The 21,933-nt window shown below is 40.9% G+C and overlaps 1 protein-coding gene across 4 annotated transcripts; it reads right to left on the reverse strand.

Moving 5' to 3' along the window:
- Positions 1-1,847: 1,847 nt before the first annotated feature.
- Positions 1,848-21,468, reverse strand: ATP23 (ATP23 metallopeptidase and ATP synthase assembly factor homolog). Of its 4 annotated transcripts, XM_007516685.3 has the most exons (6): positions 21,112-21,467; positions 18,663-18,708; positions 17,120-17,201; positions 12,518-12,655; positions 7,598-7,681; positions 1,848-2,300 (listed from the first exon to the last, which is right to left on the reverse strand). In XM_007516685.3, exons 1-6 carry the CDS (start codon positions 21,266-21,268, stop codon positions 2,097-2,099), a joined length of 711 nt encoding a protein of 236 aa, XP_007516747.1. In that variant the 5' UTR covers positions 21,269-21,467; the 3' UTR covers positions 1,848-2,096. The 4 variants fall into 4 exon arrangements, with proteins under 4 accessions (XP_007516747.1, XP_016040854.1, XP_060051001.1 ...); XM_016185368.2 differs by lacking the exon at positions 12,518-12,655 and having other exon boundaries at positions 21,112-21,468; XM_060195018.1 differs by lacking the exon at positions 17,120-17,201 and having other exon boundaries at positions 21,112-21,195.
- Positions 21,469-21,933: the final 465 nt, after the last annotated feature.

Here is a 21,933-nt window from a genome sequence, read left to right on the forward strand (position 1 = left end):
AGTTAAGAGGAATAAAGTGGCCAAGTTCTCCTCAAACCTTAACAGGGAGGGGCCTGCCAAAGGATTTGGGTTGACTGTGTGAAAACTTGTATAAATATATAAAGACGAAAGTTTAATTGCATTGTAAATGTAATCTTCTACTTTAGAAAATGTTATTTTTATTTATTTTTTTTGCCTCTAGGTTTATCACTGGGGCTCAGTGACAGCACTATGAGGCCACTGCTCCTGGCAACCATTTTTTCTGTTTTTATTAAGTCAGAGAGAAATTGATAGAAGAGGCAGAGATAGAGAGGGAGAGAAAAGATAGCCACATTCAAACATGCTTCACCAGTTCCCACTGCAGGTGGGAAGTGGGGGCTCGAACCCGGGTCCTTACATGGGTCCTTGTGCTTAGTATGCTTAACTGGATGTGCCAACATCTGGCCCCCTTTATTTATTTATTTAGTAAAAGAGATACAAAGAGGAGGGAGGGGAGAGAGAAAGAGAGAGAGAAAGAGATTAAGACCAGAGCACTGCTCAGTTTCTGGCTTATGATGGTACTGGGATTGAAACTGGGACTTCAGAGTCTGAGGCATGATAAGTCTTTTGCATAACCATGATGCTGTCTTCCCTAGCCCAAAAAATTACCTTTATTTTATTAAAACTAAGAAAAATCAACCAGGACAGTCTCTAAGAAATAAAGCCAAACACTCCCCACACGTATGCTGAAGAGCAGAAAAAGGGAAGGCACTGATCATTAAATGGAATATTCCAAAATTCCATTCTTTGCATGAATGCATTTTAGCATTGTTGCATTTTTAAAATGCCTTTAATGAATTCAGCACTTTTTTTAAAAATTATCTTTATGTATTGGATAGAGACAGCCAGAAATTGAGAGGAAAGTGGGGATAGAGAGGGAGACAGACACCTGCAGCACTACTTCACCACTCACAAAGCTCTCCTCCTGCAGGTGGGGACTGGGGACTTGAGCCTGGGTCTTTGTGCATTGTAGTATGTGCAGTTAACCAGGTGCACCACCACCTGGGCCCCCAGCACATTTTTCTTTACCTTGAAAATAGCTACCAACAAATGATCATCTAGCAACATCAGGCAAAAGAACGCAGTGTAGACTTCATAATTATATATTGAAGGCTAGGAAGTGGCTCAGCAGTAAAACATATACTTGCATGTCTGAAGCCCTAGATTGGATCCCCAGCACCATAATGGGAGAGAAAAATCACAATAAAAGCTAAAATAAAATTTTTTTTTAGTTTTTAAAAAAGCCAAATAAAAGATAGGAAGGGGAGTTGGGCGATAGCGCAGCAGGTTAAGCACTCGTGGTGCAAAGCACAAGGACCTGCATAAGGATCCCGGTTTGAGCCCCCCCGCCCCCCGGCTGCCCACCTGCAGAGGAGTCGATTCACAAGCAGTGAAGCAGGTCTGCAGGTGTTTGTCTCTCCCCCTCTCTGTCTTCCCCTCCTCTCTCCATTCTCTCTGTCCTATCCAATGATGACAATAAAGAAAAAGGACAATAAAAAGAGAATAAATAAATATTTTAAAAGATTTTAAAGAGAGAGACAGGGAAATAGCTTACTTGACAGAGCACACACTTTCCTATGTACATAGACCTGTATTCAAGCCCTTGGCATCACATGGACTCACCATGCAAGACACCAGGGGAAGTTCCATGAACATTGGAGCAATACTGTGGGGTCAGTCTCGGTCTCTCTGTCTCTTCCCGCCCCCCCCCCCCACCGACTGTATCTGAAATTTAAAGGAAAAAATAAAAATCCATCAAGAGCAGTGAATTGTGTGAAGTCCTACTGAATACAAAAAAAAAAAGAAACTGAACAAAACATAAGTCCCACTGGACATTTCAAAAAGTCATACAAAAATTCAATTTATTCACCTTATTTACCAAATGGTTAGCTATACAGAAACAGTTTTGCCTTGAAATTTAAGGCAGTTTCCTTTTTTACCAGTTCTTTTCTAACCACATGCTAAAATCAGCATCTGTATTTTACCTATATTTAATGTATAATTTATTATCATTTGTTTAGTTTTTAATTATATTTTCTTCACATAAAGTTCTGTAGTAGAATACAAAACACCAGTCTTCACAGATTTGAGTAGTACCGATCACGGTTTTGAAAATCTCTATGTGCATATTTTGCAGAAGTCTTGTTGTATGGGATCCTTCCAAAAGGTTCAAGGTCATTGAAGCAAGATTCAAAAACACCATCAACCGCCTTCTGAGCTGCTTCTCTGCTTATATCCCTAACAGCCAGGATGGAAAGAATGGCTCTGTCTCGCACACAAGTCTGAGGAGAAAGAAAAGTATCCATTTTTAATTTTAAATGAAAATATGATCATGAAATAACAGCTCATGTCATAATCTAAAGCACAATTAAAAGGATTCCCTCTCGTGTTTTACTAAGTTATTTCATTACAAAGGAGAAACATTACTCAAATTATGGAGTATACTGAGTTCAATCCAAAATTACTTAAGAGTGGTACCTTTTCCATTTTCTTGTCTTCTCTAGAAACAAGACAAGTGTTATTAACTGAAATTCTGAGTAGTATCTGCCAAACTCCCAATTCACAGAATCAGAGTCTACAAATAAGGTTCTGATAGAGATTTTAATATAAGTTAATTTCAAAATACACTTCACTTCTACACCTCCCTTATCTGGTTCAGCTGACTAATGCTAATTAACTTCCTTTTTCTTTTCTTTTTAATTGCCTCCAAGGATTATGTCTGGGGCTCAGTGCCAGGACTAGGAACCCACAGCTCCCAGTGGCCATTTTTTCTCATTTTTTTAAATTAGCTAAGACAGAGAAATTGAGAGAGAACAGGGAGATGGATGGATGGATAGATGGATGGATGGATGGATGGACAAATAGATAGATGATAGATTAGATATAGACAGACAGGTATGCAGACAGACCAAACTGCAGACCTTCTTCACCATTCATGAAGCATTCTCCCATGAAGCAAGTGGGACAGCAAGGGCTCAAGTCTGGGTCCTTGTGCTTAGTAATATGCGCGCTTAACTGGTGTGCCACTACCTGGCCCCTCACTTTCCCTCTTTTATTCAATATTTATCTATTTATTGCGGGGCTGGATGATTATTGTTTTCGGCGGGCTGGCTTCACGGGCTGTACGCAGTATCTCTTTATTCATGCAGGACGCAGCGCAATCTATACCAAGCTAAGCTAAACTAAACAACAAACAATCTTGTCCTTATAAATATACTAGCCCAGTAGGGTGGGAACAGGATGCCATGCAGAGAGGGTGGAGAGAAAAGTGACTGGTGAAAATCAGGGTTTGACAAGGAGAGGGGGCGGAGCAGGCAAGAATTCTACCACTGAACCACCAATGCCCTGGAGGGAGGGTGGAGCTTGTTAACAGCAGTTATGTAAATAGAATGAAGTGGTTATGTAAATAGAATAGTGTTAAGCAGGGGGGATTAAACCAATGAAACAGAAGGGGTTTTTAGAAGCATACCAACAGATGATGGTGTTGTTTATTTACTGGATAGTGAGACTGAGACACTTGCTACACTACTCAAGAATTGTTCCCTCTTCAGGTGGGAACTGGGGGCTTGAACCTGGATCTTTGTGGATAGTAGCATGTGTGCTCTGCCCCTCATTTTTATTTTTAGGTAACTTTTTGTCTGCGGCCATATCACGCTGAGCTCACCGGATCTCTGATCTTAGAAGATAACTTTCTTCAAGAGAAAACTGCTGTGAGGGTAGATAGGATAATGGTTATGCAAAGAGACTCTCATGCCTGCGGCTCCAAAGTCCCAGATTCAATTCCCCACACCAACATCCACCAGAGCTGAGCAGTGCTCAGGTAAAAAATTTTAAAAATACCTCTGTCTTCCCCTCCTCTCTCCATTTCTCTCTGTCCTATCCAACAACGACAACAACAATAATAACTACAAATAACTACAACAATAAAACAACAAGGGCAACAAAAGGGAATAAATAAATAAAATAAATTAAAAAAAAAATTTTTTTAAATAATAAAATAGTGGTCCGGGAGGTGACACAGTGGATAAAGCATTAGACTCTTGAGCATGAGATCCTGAGTTCAATCCCTGGCAGCACATATACCAGAATAATGTCTGGTTCTTTCTCTCTCTCTTCCTTTCTCTCTCATAAATAAATAAATAAAAACATTTTTTAAAAAATAATAATAAGTGGTCCGGGAGGTGGCGCAGTGGATAAGGCTTTGGACTCTCAAGCATGAGATCCCAAGTTCAATCCCCGGCAGCACATGTACCAAAGTGATGTCTGGTTCTTTCTCTCTCTCCTATCATTTCTCATGAATAAATAAAATCTTTAAAAATAATAATAATAGGGGCCAGGCGGTGGCACACCTGGTTAAGCGCACACATTACAGTGCAAGGACCCAGGTTTGAGCCCCTGGTCCCCACTTACAGGGGAAGAGCTTCACAAGTAGTGAAGCAGGTCTGCAGGTCTGTCTCTCTCCCTCTCTGTCTCTGGATCTCTGGTTATCTCTGTCCAATAAATAAAGATAATAAATAAGTAAAATTAAAATAATAATAAAAGAAAATAAAGAAAATTGCTTACCTGGCAGCAAGAAGAGACCACACTATAAATGTGAAATGTAAAGGTGTCTTGATTTGTCAAAGAGGGGAAGAAAAAAAATCAACTTTTTTGTTTCCTGAGTGCTCTTTCCATAAGTATTAAAGTATTCTTCTGAGAAAATAATGTGTCTGATATTATACAGTTAGAGGCGTGTGTGTGTGTGTGTGTGTGTGTGTGTGTGTGTAAGAGAGAGAGAGAGACAAAGAGACTGAGATGAGGGAGGGAAGGAGAGGAAATGCTCAGCTTTGGTTTATGATGGTGCAGGAGACTGAATTTGGAACTTTGGTGCCTCAGGCAAGAATCTCTTTACATATCCATTATGCTGTCTCCCCTCTCCCCCCTACCCCAGAGCTGAATTACTCATTTCTCTAAAGAACCAAGCTTCATCCTGCTATTATTCTAAGCCTATCATGTTTGTATCCAGTTGTAACTGCAATGCTGATGCCAGTGTAGCTTCCAAATTGAGCCACAAGCTCTTCCCAATGAAACTCTCTGACCAGGGACTAGGCAGTGGTGCAGCCACCCAATTGAGTGTAATACTGTAGTATATGCACAAGGACTGGGGTTTAAGTCCCCACTCCCCATCTATAGGAGGGAAGTTTCCTCACAAGTGGTGAAACAGTGTTGCAGATGTGCATCTCTCCCTCTCCCTCCCCCCAATACACACACCCACACCTCAATTTCTCTCTGTTCTACCAAGTATAATATAGGGGGGAAATGGTCACTGGGAGTGTTCAATTCTTAGTGCCAGCACTAAGGCCCAGCAATAACTGGTGACAAGGAAAGAAAGAAAGAAAGAAAGAAAGAGAGAGAGAGAGAGAGAGAGAGGGGGAGGGAGGGAGGAAGGAAGGAGAGAAAGAGAATAAATAACTTTCTAATAAGGGCAAGAGATTAGCCCACTTAATAATAGCCCTTTGGGTCAGTATCATCTCACCTCATCATCTGTAGCCCTAGTTAGGGAATGCTGAGATTCCCACACACATATGATGGGCCTAGGGCGCCCTCTCTCCACCACCACTGGTCACTATCAGGAAGGGCATCTTGTGGGCCTTCCCAGGACCTTGCCTTCACCATAAAGCAGCGACAGGAGGGACAGCCCCCGCTGGGGTATCCTGCCCTGCCACTAGAGGAAGCCTGGTCCTGATATGAGTGCAGCCTGCAGTGTTCCCAGCTGTGACCATGAGCTGCGAGCTCAGACCAATAGGGATTAGAGGTTACACAGGCTCTGGTGCTAAATATAAATAATATAAACATAAATATAAATATGGGCCCTGAGTCAGATGGCTGAAAGTAAATAGTTCATTTAAGCCACAGAAATTTTGTTTTCCTAAGAATGGGAGCTACTCTCTGCCCTGACCCAACTTTCTAGCCCTTTTCTCTACTCTGACACCATTCTCTCAGACAATATTCTTATCCAACTTCAGGCTAGCTATCAAACTCAAGCAAAACTGCCATAATTGTTTGGCCCCAGGAACATGCCTAAAATAGATTTCCTAGCTTTCTTCTACCCTAAAATCCCTAATCTCATCTGCTCTAATCCTACTTTTTGGTTCCTGTTCATTAACTATTTTGTCTCAGCTTAGGTCATGCCACCTTCCAGGCACTAAGTTACAGATGCTACCATGACTCCATCCCAACTTCTCTGGGGAGATGACCTCACCAGTGTGTCCTGGACTAGGGAAAGATAAAACAGGCTTGGGGGGGGGGGGGGTTATAGATCAACCTGTCAGTGCCCATATCCAGTGAAGCAGCAGCTAGAGAAGGCAGAACTCCTACCTTCTGCTCCCCAAAAACAACCTTGATCCATACTCCCAGCAGGGGAGAAGTGATAGGATGAAAATAAGAGGACTGTGCACTCCAGCTCCATCAGCACCCAGAGAGAGAAAAGGAGAGGGGCATATGGAGGTCGTAATGGTGTCATGAGTGGCTTGGAGGGGAAGAGAGGATTGGATCAGGAGGAAAAGGGGGCAATTATGTGCAAATGTGGACAGATAGTTAAAGATGATGGTTGGCCCATGTCTACAGCCTTAGGGAACTGTGGTAGATTGCAGTTGGGAGACTGAAGATTCAAAACTCTGGTGGTGGGAATGGTGTGGATTTAGACCCCTGTTGATATGTAATTTTGTAAAATTATATATATATATTTTTTAAATAAATAACTTCCTAACAAGATCTTGCTTGTTTTTCCCCCCCTTGGACTAGGAAGACATTATAATGGTTATGCAAAGGACTTTCATACTTGAGGTTCTGAGGTCCTAGGTTCAATCCCCAGCACCACCATAAACCAAAAGATGAACAAACAGCACTCTGGTCAATCTCTCTCCCTCTGCCTCCCCACTCTACCCATCCCACCCACCCAGCCTCAATTCAGATCCACCATAATCATTTCTGTGATATTCAAACCCAGTCATATAGCTTTCCCTAATTATAAAGTAAAACTAAATTCCATCTATTTGTTTTTTGACATTTTGACTCTTTCCAAATAAAGAGCTATTTCAAATAGTAACTGTGCTTTTCGTTTCTTTTTTTTTTTTAATATCATTTACTTATTTATTATTGGATAGAGTCAGGTCAACTAAGAGGGAAAGGGGAGAGTGGCCCAGGAGGTGGTGCAGTAGATAAAGCAATAGACTCTCGAGCATGAGGTCCTGAGTTTGTACCACAGTGATGTCTGGTTCTTTCTCTCTCTCCTCCTATCTTTTTCATTAATAAATAAATAAAATCTTCTAAAATATATATAAATAAGAGAGGGAATGAGGAGATAGAGAGGGAAAGACAGAGAGACACCTGCAGTACTGCTTCACCACTTGTGAAGCTTTTCCCCTGCAGGTGGGGACCAGGGGCTTGAACCTAGGTCCTTGTGAACTGTAATGTATGTGCTTAACCAGGTGCACCACCACCTGGCCCCTACTTTTCATTTCCATATCCATCATTTCCACCCACTCATTCACTCTGGGAGGGCACACAATTTCCCATATTACAATTACCATATTTTTACCTGGTGGTGTCGTTTTAATCCAAAATTTAATCTGAATATTTCATTTACCAGTGAGCAGTCTCCGCTAAGGTTAGCAGCTCGAATCTATCCCAAAGACAGAAAGCAAGCAAAAATGAAGTGCTTATCCTCTAAACCTTTATAACAACTAATTTTAAATAGTAAATATATATATACACACACACACACACACACACACACACACACACACACATACATATGGCATGTTTTTCTGAGAAGAGTATCTGCATGACATTTAAAAAATATTTTATTTATTCATTTATTGAATAGAGACAGAAACAAGGATGGAAGATCAGATGAGAGAGAGAGAGAGATTAAGTTGCAGTATTGCTTCAACTCTTGTGAAGCTTCCCCTCTGCAGATGGTGGCTGGGGACTTTAACCCAGGTCCTTGCACATGGTAAAATATGCATTCAACTATATGTACCACCACCTACCCCCTAAAAAAAACGATTTTTAAGAATACTTTACTGACTCAGAAAGTTCATGACTTAAGAAAAAGATTGGGAGTCGGGCGGTAGCACAGCGGGTTAAGCACATGTGATGCAAAGTGCAAGGACTGGCGTAAGGATCCTGGTTCGAGCCCCTGGCTCACCACCTGCAGGGGAGTCACTTCACAAGCAGTGAAGCAGGTCTGCAGGTGTCTCTCTTTCTCTCCCCCTCTGTCTTCCCCTCCTCTGTCCATTTCTCTCTGTCCTACCTAACAACGATGACATCAACAACAATCACTACAACAACAATTAAAAAAAAAAAGGCAACAAAAAGGGAAAAATAAATATAAATAAATATTAAAAGAAAAAGATTAGTGGTCTGGAAGTTGGCACAGAGGATAGTGTTAGACTCAAACACAAGGTTCTGAGTTTGATCCCTGGCAGTACATGTGCTAAAATGATGCTCCAGCTCTCTCCTTCTACCCTTCTCTTTCTCATTAATAAATAAATTTTTACAAAAAAAAAAAAAAAGAGCAATTATCCACAAATTATGCTAAACAATGACAAATGCAGAAAGACCCATGCAAGGATCCTTGTTCAAGCCCCCGGCTCCCCACCTGCAAGGGATAGCTTCACAAGTAGTGAAGCAAATCTGCAGGTGTGTTTCTCTCAAGCTCTATCTTTCCCTTCCCTCTCCATTCCTCTCTGTCCTACCCAATGGCCAAAAAAAAAAAAAAAAAAAACTGGCCGCCAGGTGTAGTAGGTACGTAGTGAGCACAGACCCCTAAGTGGTAACCCTAGAGGCAAAAAAAAAAAAGACAAATGCACTAGGCAGAGAGCTCAGTCAGTTTCTGATGGGAATTTTCAAAACTTACTGACAGAACTAATTTTTTTTTTAATTTCTTTATTGGGGCATTAATGTTTTACATTCAACAGTAAATACAATAGTTTGTACATGCATAACATTCCCCAGTTTCCCATATAACAATACAACCCCCACTAGGTCCTCTGTCATCCTTTTTGGACCTGTACTCTCCCACCCACCCACCCCAGAGTCTTTCACTTTGGTGCAATACGCCAACAAAACTAATTTCTTTGGAGCCAGATGTCAAGAGTTGGACCTCAGGAAGGGCGGCAGGTAGCACACCAGGTTAAGCGCACACAGTACCAAGAGCAAGAATCCCAGCTCAAGCCCAGGGCTCCCCACATGTGTGTGTGTGTTGGGGTCACTTCACAAGCGGTGAAGCCGGTCTGCAGGTGTCTATCTTTCTCTCTCCCTCTCTATCATCCCCTCCCCTCTCAATTTCTCTATCGTAGACATAAGTTGAAAACAAGGGAAAACATAAAGCAGAACTGGACTGGGTTTGGTGTATTGTACCAAAGTAAACGACTCGGGGGTAGAAGGGAGAGTTCAGGTCCAGAAGAGGAAAATCAGGAAGGGGTTGAATTGTTATGTGGAAAACAAAGAAATGTTACACATGTACCAACTACTGCATTTTACTGTCGACTGTAAACCATTAATCCCCACAATAAAGAAAAAATAAATAAAATTTAAAATTTGGGGGGGTCAGGCGGTAGCGCAGCGGGTTAAGCGCACATGGCATGAAACTCTAGGATGGGCGTAAGCATCCTTTAAGCCCCCAGCTCCTCACCTGGGAGGGGTATCATTTCACAAGCGGTGAAGCACGTCTACAGGTGTCTTTCTCTCCCCCTCTCTGTCTTCCTCTCCTCTCTCCATTTCTCTCTGTCCTATCTGGCAACAATGACATCAATAATAATAATAATAATAATAATAACCACAACAATGATAAAAACAAGGGCAACAAAAAGGAAAATAAATATTTTTTTTAATTAAAAAATTTGGGGGGGGGGACACAGGTCCAAAAAGGATGACAAAGGACCTAGTGGGGGTTGTACTGTTATATGGGAAACTGGCAAATGTTATGCATGTAGAAACTATTGTATTTACTGTTGAATGTAAAACATTAATTCCCCATTAAGAAATTAAAAAAATAAAAATAAAAATAAATAAAATTTTAAATTTTAAAAATAAAAATAAATAAAATTTAAAATTTCCTGGAACTACCACATTTTAATATTTATTTCCCTTTTGATGCCCTTGTTTTTTATTGTTGTGGTTATTGATGTCATTGTTGTTAGATAGCACAGAGAGAAATGGAGAGAGGAGGGGAAGACAAAGATAGGGAAAGACTGATAGACACCTACAGACCTGCTTCACCGCCTGTGAAGCGACTCCCCTGCAGGTGGGAAGTCAGGAGCTTGAACCGGGATCCTTAAGCCGGTCCTTGCGCTTTGTGCCACATGCACTTAACCTGTTGAGCTACCGCCGGACTGCCGGAATTACCCATTTTTAAAAAAATAGATTTTAAAAGCAAAGGAAGAAAATTTGGAACTACTTATATAGAGTCTATGGTCTATCTGGTCACATTTTTTTGTAATTCACTGCAAACAGAATGACTAGTTTTATGTTATATCAACAGTAACAAAGCCTCATTCCTCCGAAGAGTTCCAGGCATTTAACACGTTAGTAGGTTAAAAGGCATTAATTCTCATTAACACGCAAGAAAGACCTGTTAAAAACTCCAGTCTTGGTCTGCTCTTCAAATACTATGAGTTATAATTATATGAAGTGGAGCTGCTTATTAATTTCAAGGAAAAGAGAAAACCTAAGTTATAAAAATAGTAGCCTGAAATTTATATTAGGCTTTTAAAATTCCTCAGCACACTGCACTCTTCAATGAAGGAAATACAAGTATGAAATACACGTCTCTAGGAGCAGAGATATATGTGCATACTTCTCAGAGCAATGCAAAACGCTTTAGTAGTATTATCTTTTTATGTTTTATTTTTGAAACTAAATGTTTTACACATGGATCCTTGCCTATGAAAGGCAGCCCAGCAAACCAACTAAGAATTCTGGTTGTAAGTTTGCCTGTCACTTGCTACCTTAGAGTTAAGGCTTTAACTGCTTCACTTTCTACATTTAAAAAACTAAACTGAGTACTTACTTCAATTGGGTTGCTGAAAAACTAAATAAAAATCCACAAACAAGGGCCAGGGAGATATCACAGTGATTTATGCAACAGACTTGTATGCCTGAGGCTTGGAGGTTCCAGGCTCAACCCCCAACAACACCATTAGAAAGAGCTGAGCAATGCTCTGGTGGAAAATAAGATTTTTAATCCATAAACATAACAGTAGGACACACAACCCTCAGTAAATATTAAGTACTGCTATTTTTATATTACTTGTTCCACAAGAAAAATAATTTAGACCTAGTGGGAGTTGTATTGTTATGTGGAAAACTGAGAAATGTTATGCATGTACAAACTATTGTATTTACTGTTGACTGTAAGACATTAATCCCCCAATAAAGAAATTTAAAAGAAAAAGAAAAGAAAAATAATTTAGGGGCCAGGGTAGATAGCATAATGGTTAAGCAAACAGACTCTCTCATGCCTGAGGATCCAAAGTCCCAGGCTCAGTCCCCTGCACCACCATAAGCCAGAGCTGAGCAGTGCTCTGGTTAAAAAAAAGAAGAAAAAAAAAGAAAAGAAAAAGAAAAATAATTTAGGACTAGAGCGGTGGCTCAGCAAGTAAAAAGCATGTCTTATATGTATGAGGCTTGGGTTCAACCCCTGCCACCACTCTCCAACAAAAAAGTTTGTTTTTAGTACTTTATTTTAATTATTTATTTATTTATTAATGAGAAAGATAGGAGGAGAGAGAACCAGACATCTTTCTGGTACATGTGCTGCCGGGAATCGAACTCAGGACCTCATGCTTGAGAGTCCAATTCTTTATCAACTGCGCCACCTCCAAGACCATACTTAATATTTTATTTTAATAAGAGAGGGGAGGGACAGAGAAAAAGACACAGAAAGACCAGCACACTGATCAGTTCTGGCTTGTGGTGGTGCTGGGGATTGAACCTGGGACCTCAGAGCCTCAGATAGATAAGAAAGTCTTTTACACAGCCATTATGCTATCTCCCCAGCCCACAAAAAAAGTTTTAAAAATAGCTCATTATTATAAATAAAGTCATCATCATGATTAGAGTTCAAAGGTTACAGTTAAAGACAATTCTGAAGAGATATACAAAATGTCTCTTACTGTATCTCAAAAATGATACCCCACAGTTGAAAACAATTTCCTGAGCTAGCAAAATAATTAATTTGGATAGTGAACCTGCTTTGCCATATGCAGTGCCACTGCACTGGATGTGTGGTTTAGTTCTCTCCCCCTCTTCTACATACACACACACACACACACATACACACACACCTAAAGGAGTCAGTCTGGGTTGGGGCAGTCCTAGTGACAACAAGAAAAATCCAGACCAATGTAGAACTATTTCAGTAAGAAAAGGAATACATTTAAATAAATTGTACATGCACAAAATACTCAAGACTGTTCTGGAGAGAAAGGCTATCTTCTACAATCCAACTCACCTCTGAGCAGGCCAAATGTCTGACATTGGTGAACCAGTTGACATGAGCACGACAATGATCAAATGCATGAATGAGCTCATGAGTGACCAATCTGTTCATGTGGGCTTGATTACCGATATTATTCTGGCACAAAACAATCTGGGAGGCACCAAACGAAGAGAAGGCTGGTTATTTCTAAAAGCTTCTCACATCCCATAGGTTTCATCTCTCTCTACCTGACTCTTCATCGAGCCCACCTACACTACCCATCCATCTGAAGTCAGTCTTAACTATACATTCTCAAATAAACCCTCCATATTTTATTCCCTAAGACCCATCTCTCCACTTCTTTCTCTCTCTCAAATACAACAGCACTTAGAGACATTTATTCACATGTCTTCCTCACTGGGCTTGGACCAGTTGGTCTTGGACTCTATAGTATTATAGAAGAGAGTAACCTTGAAATAAAGCAAACTAATTCTAACTCCAGTCCTTACTAACTCGGTGAGCTTGGGCAAGTTCCTCTCTGTATATCAGTTTCCTCCATTATAAAAAGGTCATTAGAGTACCTACCTCATAGAACTGTGAGAATTAAATGAGAATATATGAAAAATACTTCTCAAGTTTCTGAATGAGCAATGACTCAACAATGAATGACCACCATTGTTTCATTCTACTAGAATTGCCAGGAAAATCCTCAGAAAGAACTTCAGAAAGAAGTGCAAAAAGCCAACAGCACACTGAGCAGGACCCTATAAGAATAATCAAGACATAAGGGAATCCTAATAATAATAGTTACCATTTAGTATGTACCCACTATGTGCCAGACACTTGTATGTACATTCAACATTCATTTTTTTCAACTGTACTCATTGTCATATGCTTCAACAGTATTTACTAAAATGTACTGGGAGACTTACAATCTACTAGTGGAGCTAGAAATTAATCAAATACATTAAGCAAAAAAGTCTAAATCTATGCGATGACAGCTGTCATGAAGAAAAATCCAGGTTGCTGACAGCACACATGGAAAGAGTGCCTGGCCTAGTGTAGAAGCTGGAAAAGCTTCTCTATAGAAGAAACATTTAAATTGGGATTTAATAAATGAAAAGGACTTAAATTTAAGGACAGGAGCAGGGAGCATTCTAGGCAGAAGAAACAAAGCACGTAAATGGTGGGCCAGTGAAAAGAGCTCACTTGGGAAAGGTGATGCTTTGCTATGTGCATGACCCAGGTTCAAACCCAGCCTCACCACATTGGTCTCTTTCTTTCTCTCTCTCTCTCTCTTACAAAGAAGAAGAAAAAAAATCTGTAACAATATATGCAAAAGGCAGGGGAAGGTTAAAGAAATGGAATGTTTGAGAAGCTGTAAGTCTATATTTCTGAAGCACAGAGTTAGAGGTACTAGAAATGAGAAACAGAAGGTGAAGTCAGCAGGAACCAAACCACTGAAAACCTTGTTTTTACCCTGTGAGCAGTGGGAAGTCACTAAAAGGGAGTAGTGAAATAGGCAGGGCTGCCTCTGTTTTTATCCTATTGCCTACAAAGGGAATAATAAGTAAATGACCAAGACTAGGTCTCCTCTAGATAGAAGACTGATGAAGTGTTCTAAGCAAGATAATAGTACCTGATAGTACTAAAAAGGTAGGAGCTGAAATATATTATATATATATATGATGTATGATATAAAATTCAATGATGACTTTTATCCTAGAATAAAGGAGAAATGATAAGTATTAAAGATGACCCCTGAATTTCTGGCTGGGGTAAAAGGATAGTGGTTCCATTCACTGAAATACACAAAACTTAAAGACCAGGTTGGATAGAGATGGGAGATAGCATGGCCCGGGAGATGGCACAGTGGATAAAACATTGGACTCCAAAGCATGAGGTCCCAAATTTAATCCTCAACACCACATATACCAGAGTTATGTCTGGTTCTCTCTCTCCCTCTCTCTCTCTCTCCTCCTTTCTCATAAATAAATGAAATACTTAAAAGAGTGATAGGAAATAATTTTTTTTTAATCATCAGTTTGAATTTAGACATGTCATCTACAGCCATGCCACCCTGAACATGCCCGATCTGTCTGATAGATAGCATAGTAGGTATACAAAGAGACTCTCAAGCCTAAGGGTACTTGGTCCCAGGTTCAATTTCCCGCACCACCATAAGCCAGAGCTGAGCAGTGCTCTGTAAAAAAAGAAAAGTGGTCTGGGAGGTAGCACTGTGGGTATAGCACTTGACTCTCAAGCATGAGGTCCTGAGTTCAACCCCCGGCAGCACATGTGCAAGAGTGATGTCTGGTTCTTTCTCTCTCTCCTCCTATCTATCTCATTAATACATATATAAAATCTTTAAAGGAAAAAAAAAAAAAAAAGAAATGAGGTCCTTTTGGTAGAGCATAGCATAAGCAAAGAAGGGAATCTAGCTTCAAGTATTAAAAGACTTCAACATTTAACAACTGGTAGAGGAAACAGAACTAGCAGTTAGATGAGTATAATATTGGAAACCGAGGAGGAGACACTGAAGAACTATCTGCAGGTCCAGTGCATAGATACTATGACTTAGCAATTCTCCACTTAGGCCTGTCCCTTGGAATAACTTAACCCTTTGCATCAGGAAAGCAGATGAAGGATATTCATGAAAGCTTTGTTTATAACAAAGTTATAAACAATATTAGATAAAGCAAACTAAGTATAGACATAGCAGAATACTGCACAACAGTAAAATTAATTAGGCAGAAATGGCACTATAGCTGGGGGAAAAAAACAATTCACAACAATGAGCAAAATAACTAAGTTACAGAAGACTATATACTATGTGATTTCATAAAAATCACAAAGTATTACATATAGCTCCAAGTATTCTTTGTACAAAGCTTCATAGTAAACAACTAAGTAACACATCGCTGAACTAAATAAATATATATGTATATATATATATATATATATATATATATATATATATAATGGTAAAGTCATTCATGCAGGGAATGATCATCACAAGAGGCAGAAAAAGGAAGCAGAAAGGCAACCCACGAGGGATCACAGGTTTCTGAAGTCCTGGCAATGTCCTGTTTCTCAAATGTGGGTAACAGTTCATAGGTGCTCATTTTACTATTATTTTATTATTATTAACTGATAGCATGCATATAGGTTGGTTTCTCTTTTGTACCAGTGAGATGTTTCACAATATACACTTTAAATTTAAAAACTTGAAAGAGTATCCAATTGTGTTTCACACTGATAAAAAGATGAAGTTACAAAATGTTCACTGTCTTTACCCCCAAGTGGAGATAAACATACCAAGGTCCATTCTGAGGCTGTAGGTATTGTGATAAATAGATTTTACAATGAGGAAACTGATAGTAAGTGAAGCAACTTGTCCAGGCCCCACAGTTAAGAAGGGAAATAGAGGGCTGGCAAAAATAACTTGCTGCTTTGTCATGTATTCAACTCAAGTTTGAACCTGGTATCCACTGTACTGAAGGATGCTTTGGTGCTGTGGTTTCTTTTACTCTCTGCTTCAATGTCTTTAATGTCTCTCTCTTAATAAAATAAATAAATAAATAAAGTGAAAGATAAAAGTTTTAACTAAAATCTGATTCCAAACTCAGATTCTTCCTCCTGGTGCTATTTTGCCTTTCTTTTTCCATGATTATTATGGCAGCTATAAATAGTCAAAATAGAGAATGAATTCCCTCATAAGGATTATGTTAAATATAGGTTATATATTTAATATGGAAAGAGCTACTTTATGGGAAAAGGTAGATAACAAAATGGTTATAAAGCTCCAATGTCCTAAATTCAATTCCTTGCACCATCATATACCAGAGCTAAGCAGTGGTCTGTAAAAAAAGAAATGAAATACTTTCATCTACCCTCATCACTTGACAGATCAAGATTTACCTCTTCCAAGACTGTCAAAACCTTTAAATGACTTAAAGCTAATATTTGTTAGGGACCAAGCACTATGTTAGAAGCTTTTACAAAGGTTATCTCATTTAGTTCTCATAATCATTCTATACAATAGATATAATCATAATCCATATTTCACAGATGAGAAAGTCCACTTCCTCTGACAAAAATTTTCAAAGATATGTCATTTCCCCCATGTAAAGGTGAGACTTTTTAGCTTAGCACTCAAAGCCTCCCACCTCATGGTTTACACTTCTTTCTAAGCCTGTTTCCTCTCAGTCCCTACAAAAGTCCTGCCTTCCCGTAAACATGACAATATGGTGTTCCCCAAATACACCTGTGCTTTCCCAAAATGTCACCTTTGCTCAGGTTACCCCTGCTTCAGACAATAATCTCCATATTTGACCTTGAAAATATTTTCTATCTTGTAGCTAAATCTGCTGGCTTCTTTCAGTTAATCACATAACTGTCCCATTGGTATGCCCACATAAAACAGTCTGACCTAGCTCAAGTTTTGTAGTTGTCTGTGTTCATGTCTTTTTCTCTCCTGTGAATGTGTAAGCTCTTTATGAGTAAGAACCATAACAAATTCACTCTTTGAATCCTACAGAGTAAAACAAATAGAATACTAACACAGGGAACCTGGTTAGCAAAATATCAGGAGAGAGAATCAAAAGATGACAAGTTGGCAAAAATAAAAAATACCTGAGATGATGAAGCATCAAAACCTCCACTGATATTTCCATTACAATCTTCACAAGAGAAATGTCTTTCTCTGTCAACAGCACTACAAGACAAGAATAGACTGAAAAAGCAATCTCCGGAAGCAGCGTGCATATGGTGGGAGGACAAGACTTAGCCGGAAGTCAAGAGCCCCACATCGAATCATCACTAGTATACATGAACACTGAACAACAAGAACTACAACAATAAAAAAAAAAAAAGGGCAACAAAAGGGAATAAATAAATATTTTTTAAAGAATTTATTTATTTATTTATTTATTTATTTATGAGAAAGACAGAGAAGAAAGAGAAAGAATCAGACATCACTCTGGTACATGAGCTGCCAGGGATTGAACTCAGGACCTCATGCTTGAGTCCAATGCTTTATCCACTGCGCCACCTCCTGGACCACAATAAAAAAATATTTTCTTTAAAAAAAAATGAGGTCCTGAGGTTCACTGATGCTCTGATTCCCTCCTTCTTTCTCTCTCATTTGTTTATTTATATTTATATTTTAAAGACCACATTAGAGGGTGGGAGTAGACAGCATAATGGTTATGCAAACAGACTCTCATGCCTAAGGATCCATCAAGTCCCAGGTTCAATCCCCCACACCACCATAAGCCAGAGCTGAGCAGTGCTCTGGTAAAAAAATAAAAATAAATAAAAAACAAAAAGACTACATAAGAAATACACTGCAGTTCTTGCCCTGGAGCCAGAATGTTAAAAATTGAACCGAGGAGGGCTAGGTGGTGTTACACTCAGTTGAGCACATATTTTACCAAGCCTCCACTCCTCACCTGCAGGGGGACGCTTCACAAGTAGTGAAGCAGGTCTGCAGGTTATCTATCTTTCTCTTTCCCTATCTCCCCCTCACCTAACAATTTCTGTCTGTCCTATCCAAAAAAAATATATAATAATAATAATAGAAAAAATGGTCACAGGGAGCTGCGGACTTATAGCGCTGGCAAAAAGTCCCAGCAAGAACCCTGGTGGCAATTGGGCCCTTGAAACTACTTCCTTGGTGGGGGTAGATAGCATAATAGTTATGCAAAGAGACTCATGCCTGAGGCTTCAAAGGCCCAGGTTCAACCCCATCCCCACTCCCATACCACCATAAGCCAGAGCTGACCAGTGCTATGGTAAAAAAAAAAAAAAGAAAGAAACTATTTCCTTTTCAACTGGTGAAAGTTTAGCAATACCTAGAAGGTTCCTAACTAAGAAGTTAATAATTCTTCTCTAGTAATGACAAAACTGGGAATAGTTTATTGAAAAAGTTAGGTTTGGCATATACGATGACTTACAAAAAGATTTGGAGCACTGTCCTTAATAAATACCCAAGATAAATAGTAGAGCTAGAGATTTAAAGTTAAGGCAGAAGATGTCCAAAGAGAACATGATCAGCCTAGACAGAATGCTGCCGTCGCCACCACCTTCCTTAGCAGTTCCAGTTTTTTGGTTTTTTTTGTTTGTTTCTAACAGCCAAAAATGTAGAAAGCAACACTTCAGAGATCTATCTACTTACCAACCTGAGTGCTTCATGGCATCAAGCAGAAGTTTGACATATGGATCTAAGAAGAAATTGATTAAATTAGGTATACAAATTGGAAAACACTAATTGAATTACTCAAATAGCAATATATTACCAAAGCGTGGCGTGCAAATCTTTTTCTTTATGCAATGCTGGGACTCACACATGGCATGATAACACCACTGAGGACCTCCTGGTTCAAGTCCCTCATACGTTAAACAAATAAATCTTAAAAAAGAAACAACGAAAGAAATGTGGGCTAGTGAAATAGCTCACCCTTATAGTGTGCTGCTCACGATATACAACCCAGGTTCAAGCCCAACCCACACCACACTGAAGGCAGCTTTGTGCTGTGGTCTCCTTCACTTTCTCTCTCTGCCTTTCTACCTATATCTAAAAAATTTTAAACACAAATAAAAAATAAGGGGACAGGTGATGAATTACCAGGTTGAACACACATGTTATCATGACCAAGGACCTGGGTTCAAGTCCCCAAGCCCCCAGCATTGAAGTAATGCTGCAGGTGTCTTTCTTTCTCTCTTTATTTTTTACCAGAGCACTGCTCAGCTCTGGCTTATGATGGTGTGGAGGATTGAACCTGGGACTTTGGAACCTCCAATATGAGAGTCTCTTTGCATAAACATGCTATCTACCCCAGCTCTCTTTCTCCGTTCTAAACTTCTCCGTGTTCTATCAAATAAAAAAAAGGGGGGGGGGGTCGGGCAGTAGCACAGCGGGTTAAGTGAACTTAGCGCCAAGCGCAAGGGCTGGTCTAAGGATCCCGGTTCAAGCTCCTGGCTCCCCACCTGCAGGAGGTCGCTTCACAGGCGGTGAAGCAGGTCTGCAGGTGTCTATCTTTCTCTCCCCCTCTCTGTCTTCCCCCTCCTCTCTCCATCTCTCTCTGTCCTATCCAACAACAACAATAGCAATCACAAAAATAGCAACTACAACAAGCACAACAACAAGGGCAACAACAAGGGCAACAAAATGGGAAAAATAGCCTCCAGGAGCAGTGGATTCACAGTGCAGGCACCGAGCCCCAGCAATAACCCTGGAGGCAATAAATAAATAAATAAATAAATAAATAAATAAATTTTAAAAAACTTAGAAACTAAAAATAAATTTTAAATCAAGAAATACATAAAAAGTATATGCTTCAGTTTTGAACCATAACTGGCCAGTTGCAGCAGTGTACGCAATAGCATAAAAGTTTAATTGTAATCTAGCTCTGAGACAAGTACAGTTATGACTTCAATTTTCGAGGGGCCAGGCAGTGGCACACCTGGCTAAGTGCTCACATAAATTTCACGAGTGGTGAAAGAGGGCTGCAGGCGTCTCTCTGTCTCTCTCCTTTATCTCCCCCTCCACTCTCAAATGCCTCTGTCTCTATCCAATAAATAAATAAATAAATATTTTAAAAGAGGGGAGTCGAGCAGTAGCGCAGCGGGTTAAGCGCATGTGGCACAAAGCGCAAGGACCAGTGTAAGGATCCCTGTTCAGCCCCCCGGCTCCCCACCTGCAGCCCCCGGGAGGGAGCGGGTGTTTCACAAGCGGTGAAGCAGGTCTGCAGGTGTCTGTCTTTCTCTCCCCCTCTGTTTTCCCCTCCTCTCTCCATTTCTCTCTGTCCTATCCAACAACAACGACATCAGTAACAACAATAACTACGACAACAATAAAAAACAAGGGCAACAAAAGGGAAAATAAATATAAAAACTTTCAAAAAAATTTTAGAAGAGAATAAACAAGACTTTAATTTTCAAAAGATATCTGAAGGATTTCAAACTACTACTATCAGTGTTAAAAAAAAAAAAAAAGTTAAGCTATCTCTAGAGCAATGACTGGATCCTCAGAGAAACTAGTCAGCAGACAGATGCTAACTAGCCACAGCTCTTTTAACTTTTGGGAAGAGACAACCATATGATTGGAACTCTCTCCGCAGAAAAATAAACTCAGGCCCACGTGCGCGCGCGCGCGCACACACACACACACACACACACACACACACACACGATTTTGCAATTTATTTCCATCCGGGTGACGAAGACTAATAACTCTTCCAAGACAAAGATAAGTTTGCAAGACTTTTTTTCTGCACTTTCAACAATATGCATGCCTTTATCAACTGGGCTATTAACTCCATCATTCCCCAAATTTACAAATATTCACCTGGGTTCTGAGACCCCGCCAAACTGGTGTACAGTTTACATATAACTCAGAGGATCAGCCATATCCGTAAGAGGAAAGACTCCTTAATCATTCCACAAACAAGGTAGTAAGGAGAAGTCTCAGCGAGGCCCAGATCCCCAGTTCTGCCCCACGACATGGAATCTGCATGACTGCATTGGGGTTCGCGGCCCAGGGCGCCACTAGAGGTCGTACCCACGGGCCCTGGGTCCTCCCTCCCCTGCCCGACGACCCCCAAGCCTGGGGGCACAGCCCGTACTTGTCTGTAGCGTCTTGAGCAGCATGAGCTGGCACTTCTGGTTGTTGCTGAAGAAGCTGGAGAGGAAGCCTTGCGGGGACCTCCCCTCCGCCCGCCGCTCGGGGAAGACCTGCGGCGCGGCGTGGTGCTGCGGCCGCTCCTCCGGAGCTCCTGCCATGCCGCCCGCGGGGCTCGCGGCCAACCTCTCCCACCCCGGTGGCCCCGGGAAAGTAACTAACTCCCTTCCGCCGGGCAGCAAACCCACGCCCGCCCTCAGCCGGGCGAGAAGGGGGAACCCTGGCCCCGGGGCGTAGTTTGAGAGGTGGGCGGCGCGTGGGGCGCGGGCCTGGCGAGAGGTGTGAGTGGATGGAAAGAAAAACGTGTGGGCGGGGCGAGTGCGTGATAGGTGGGGGCGGGTTGTGGTGGGCGGGGCGAGAGGCGTGATTGGCGAGAGCGGTGGAAGTGATGGGCGGGGCGAGAGCCGTGGGATTGCCTGTCTCAGCAGGTGGACTCGGTTGGGTCTGTCTTTGAAAAATTTTGATTCTCTTTATTCATTCGATAGAGACAGGCAGAAATTGAGGGGAAGGGAGATACTGAGAGGGAGAGAGACACCTGCAGCACTGCTTAACCACCTATGAAGCTTTCCCCTTGCAGGTGGGGACTGGGAGCTTGAACGCGGGTCCTTGATAACTATAAGGTGTACGCTCAACCAAGTCAACCAAGTGCGCCACCACGCGGCCCCAGGTTTGTCTTTGGAAGGGCAATCAATGGGCTGCTGTTGGCTTACCGGGCGAGCTATTGCATGATTGATCTGCCCCCATATGCATCATCCTGCAAGCTAGT

The sequence above is a fragment of the Erinaceus europaeus genome, chromosome 7 (genome assembly GCF_950295315.1).
Source record: "Erinaceus europaeus chromosome 7, mEriEur2.1, whole genome shotgun sequence".
In the NCBI taxonomy this organism is placed as follows: Eukaryota; Metazoa; Chordata; class Mammalia; order Eulipotyphla; family Erinaceidae; genus Erinaceus; species Erinaceus europaeus.

Excerpts from the sequence above, each read along its gene's own strand:
- ATP23 (XM_007516685.3), bottom strand. The coding sequence starts at position 21,268 with ATGGCAGGAGCTCCGGAGGAGCGGCCGCAGCACCACGCCGCGCCGCAG. Across the intron at positions 17,202-18,662 it reads GCCATGAAGCACTCAGGTTG|TGCTGTTGACAGAGAAAGAC; the intron begins GTAAGTAGATAG and ends CTTGTCTTGTAG. Across the intron at positions 12,656-17,119 it reads TTGATGCTTCATCATCTCAG|ATTGTTTTGTGCCAGAATAA; the intron begins GTATTTTTTATT and ends GGTGCCTCCCAG.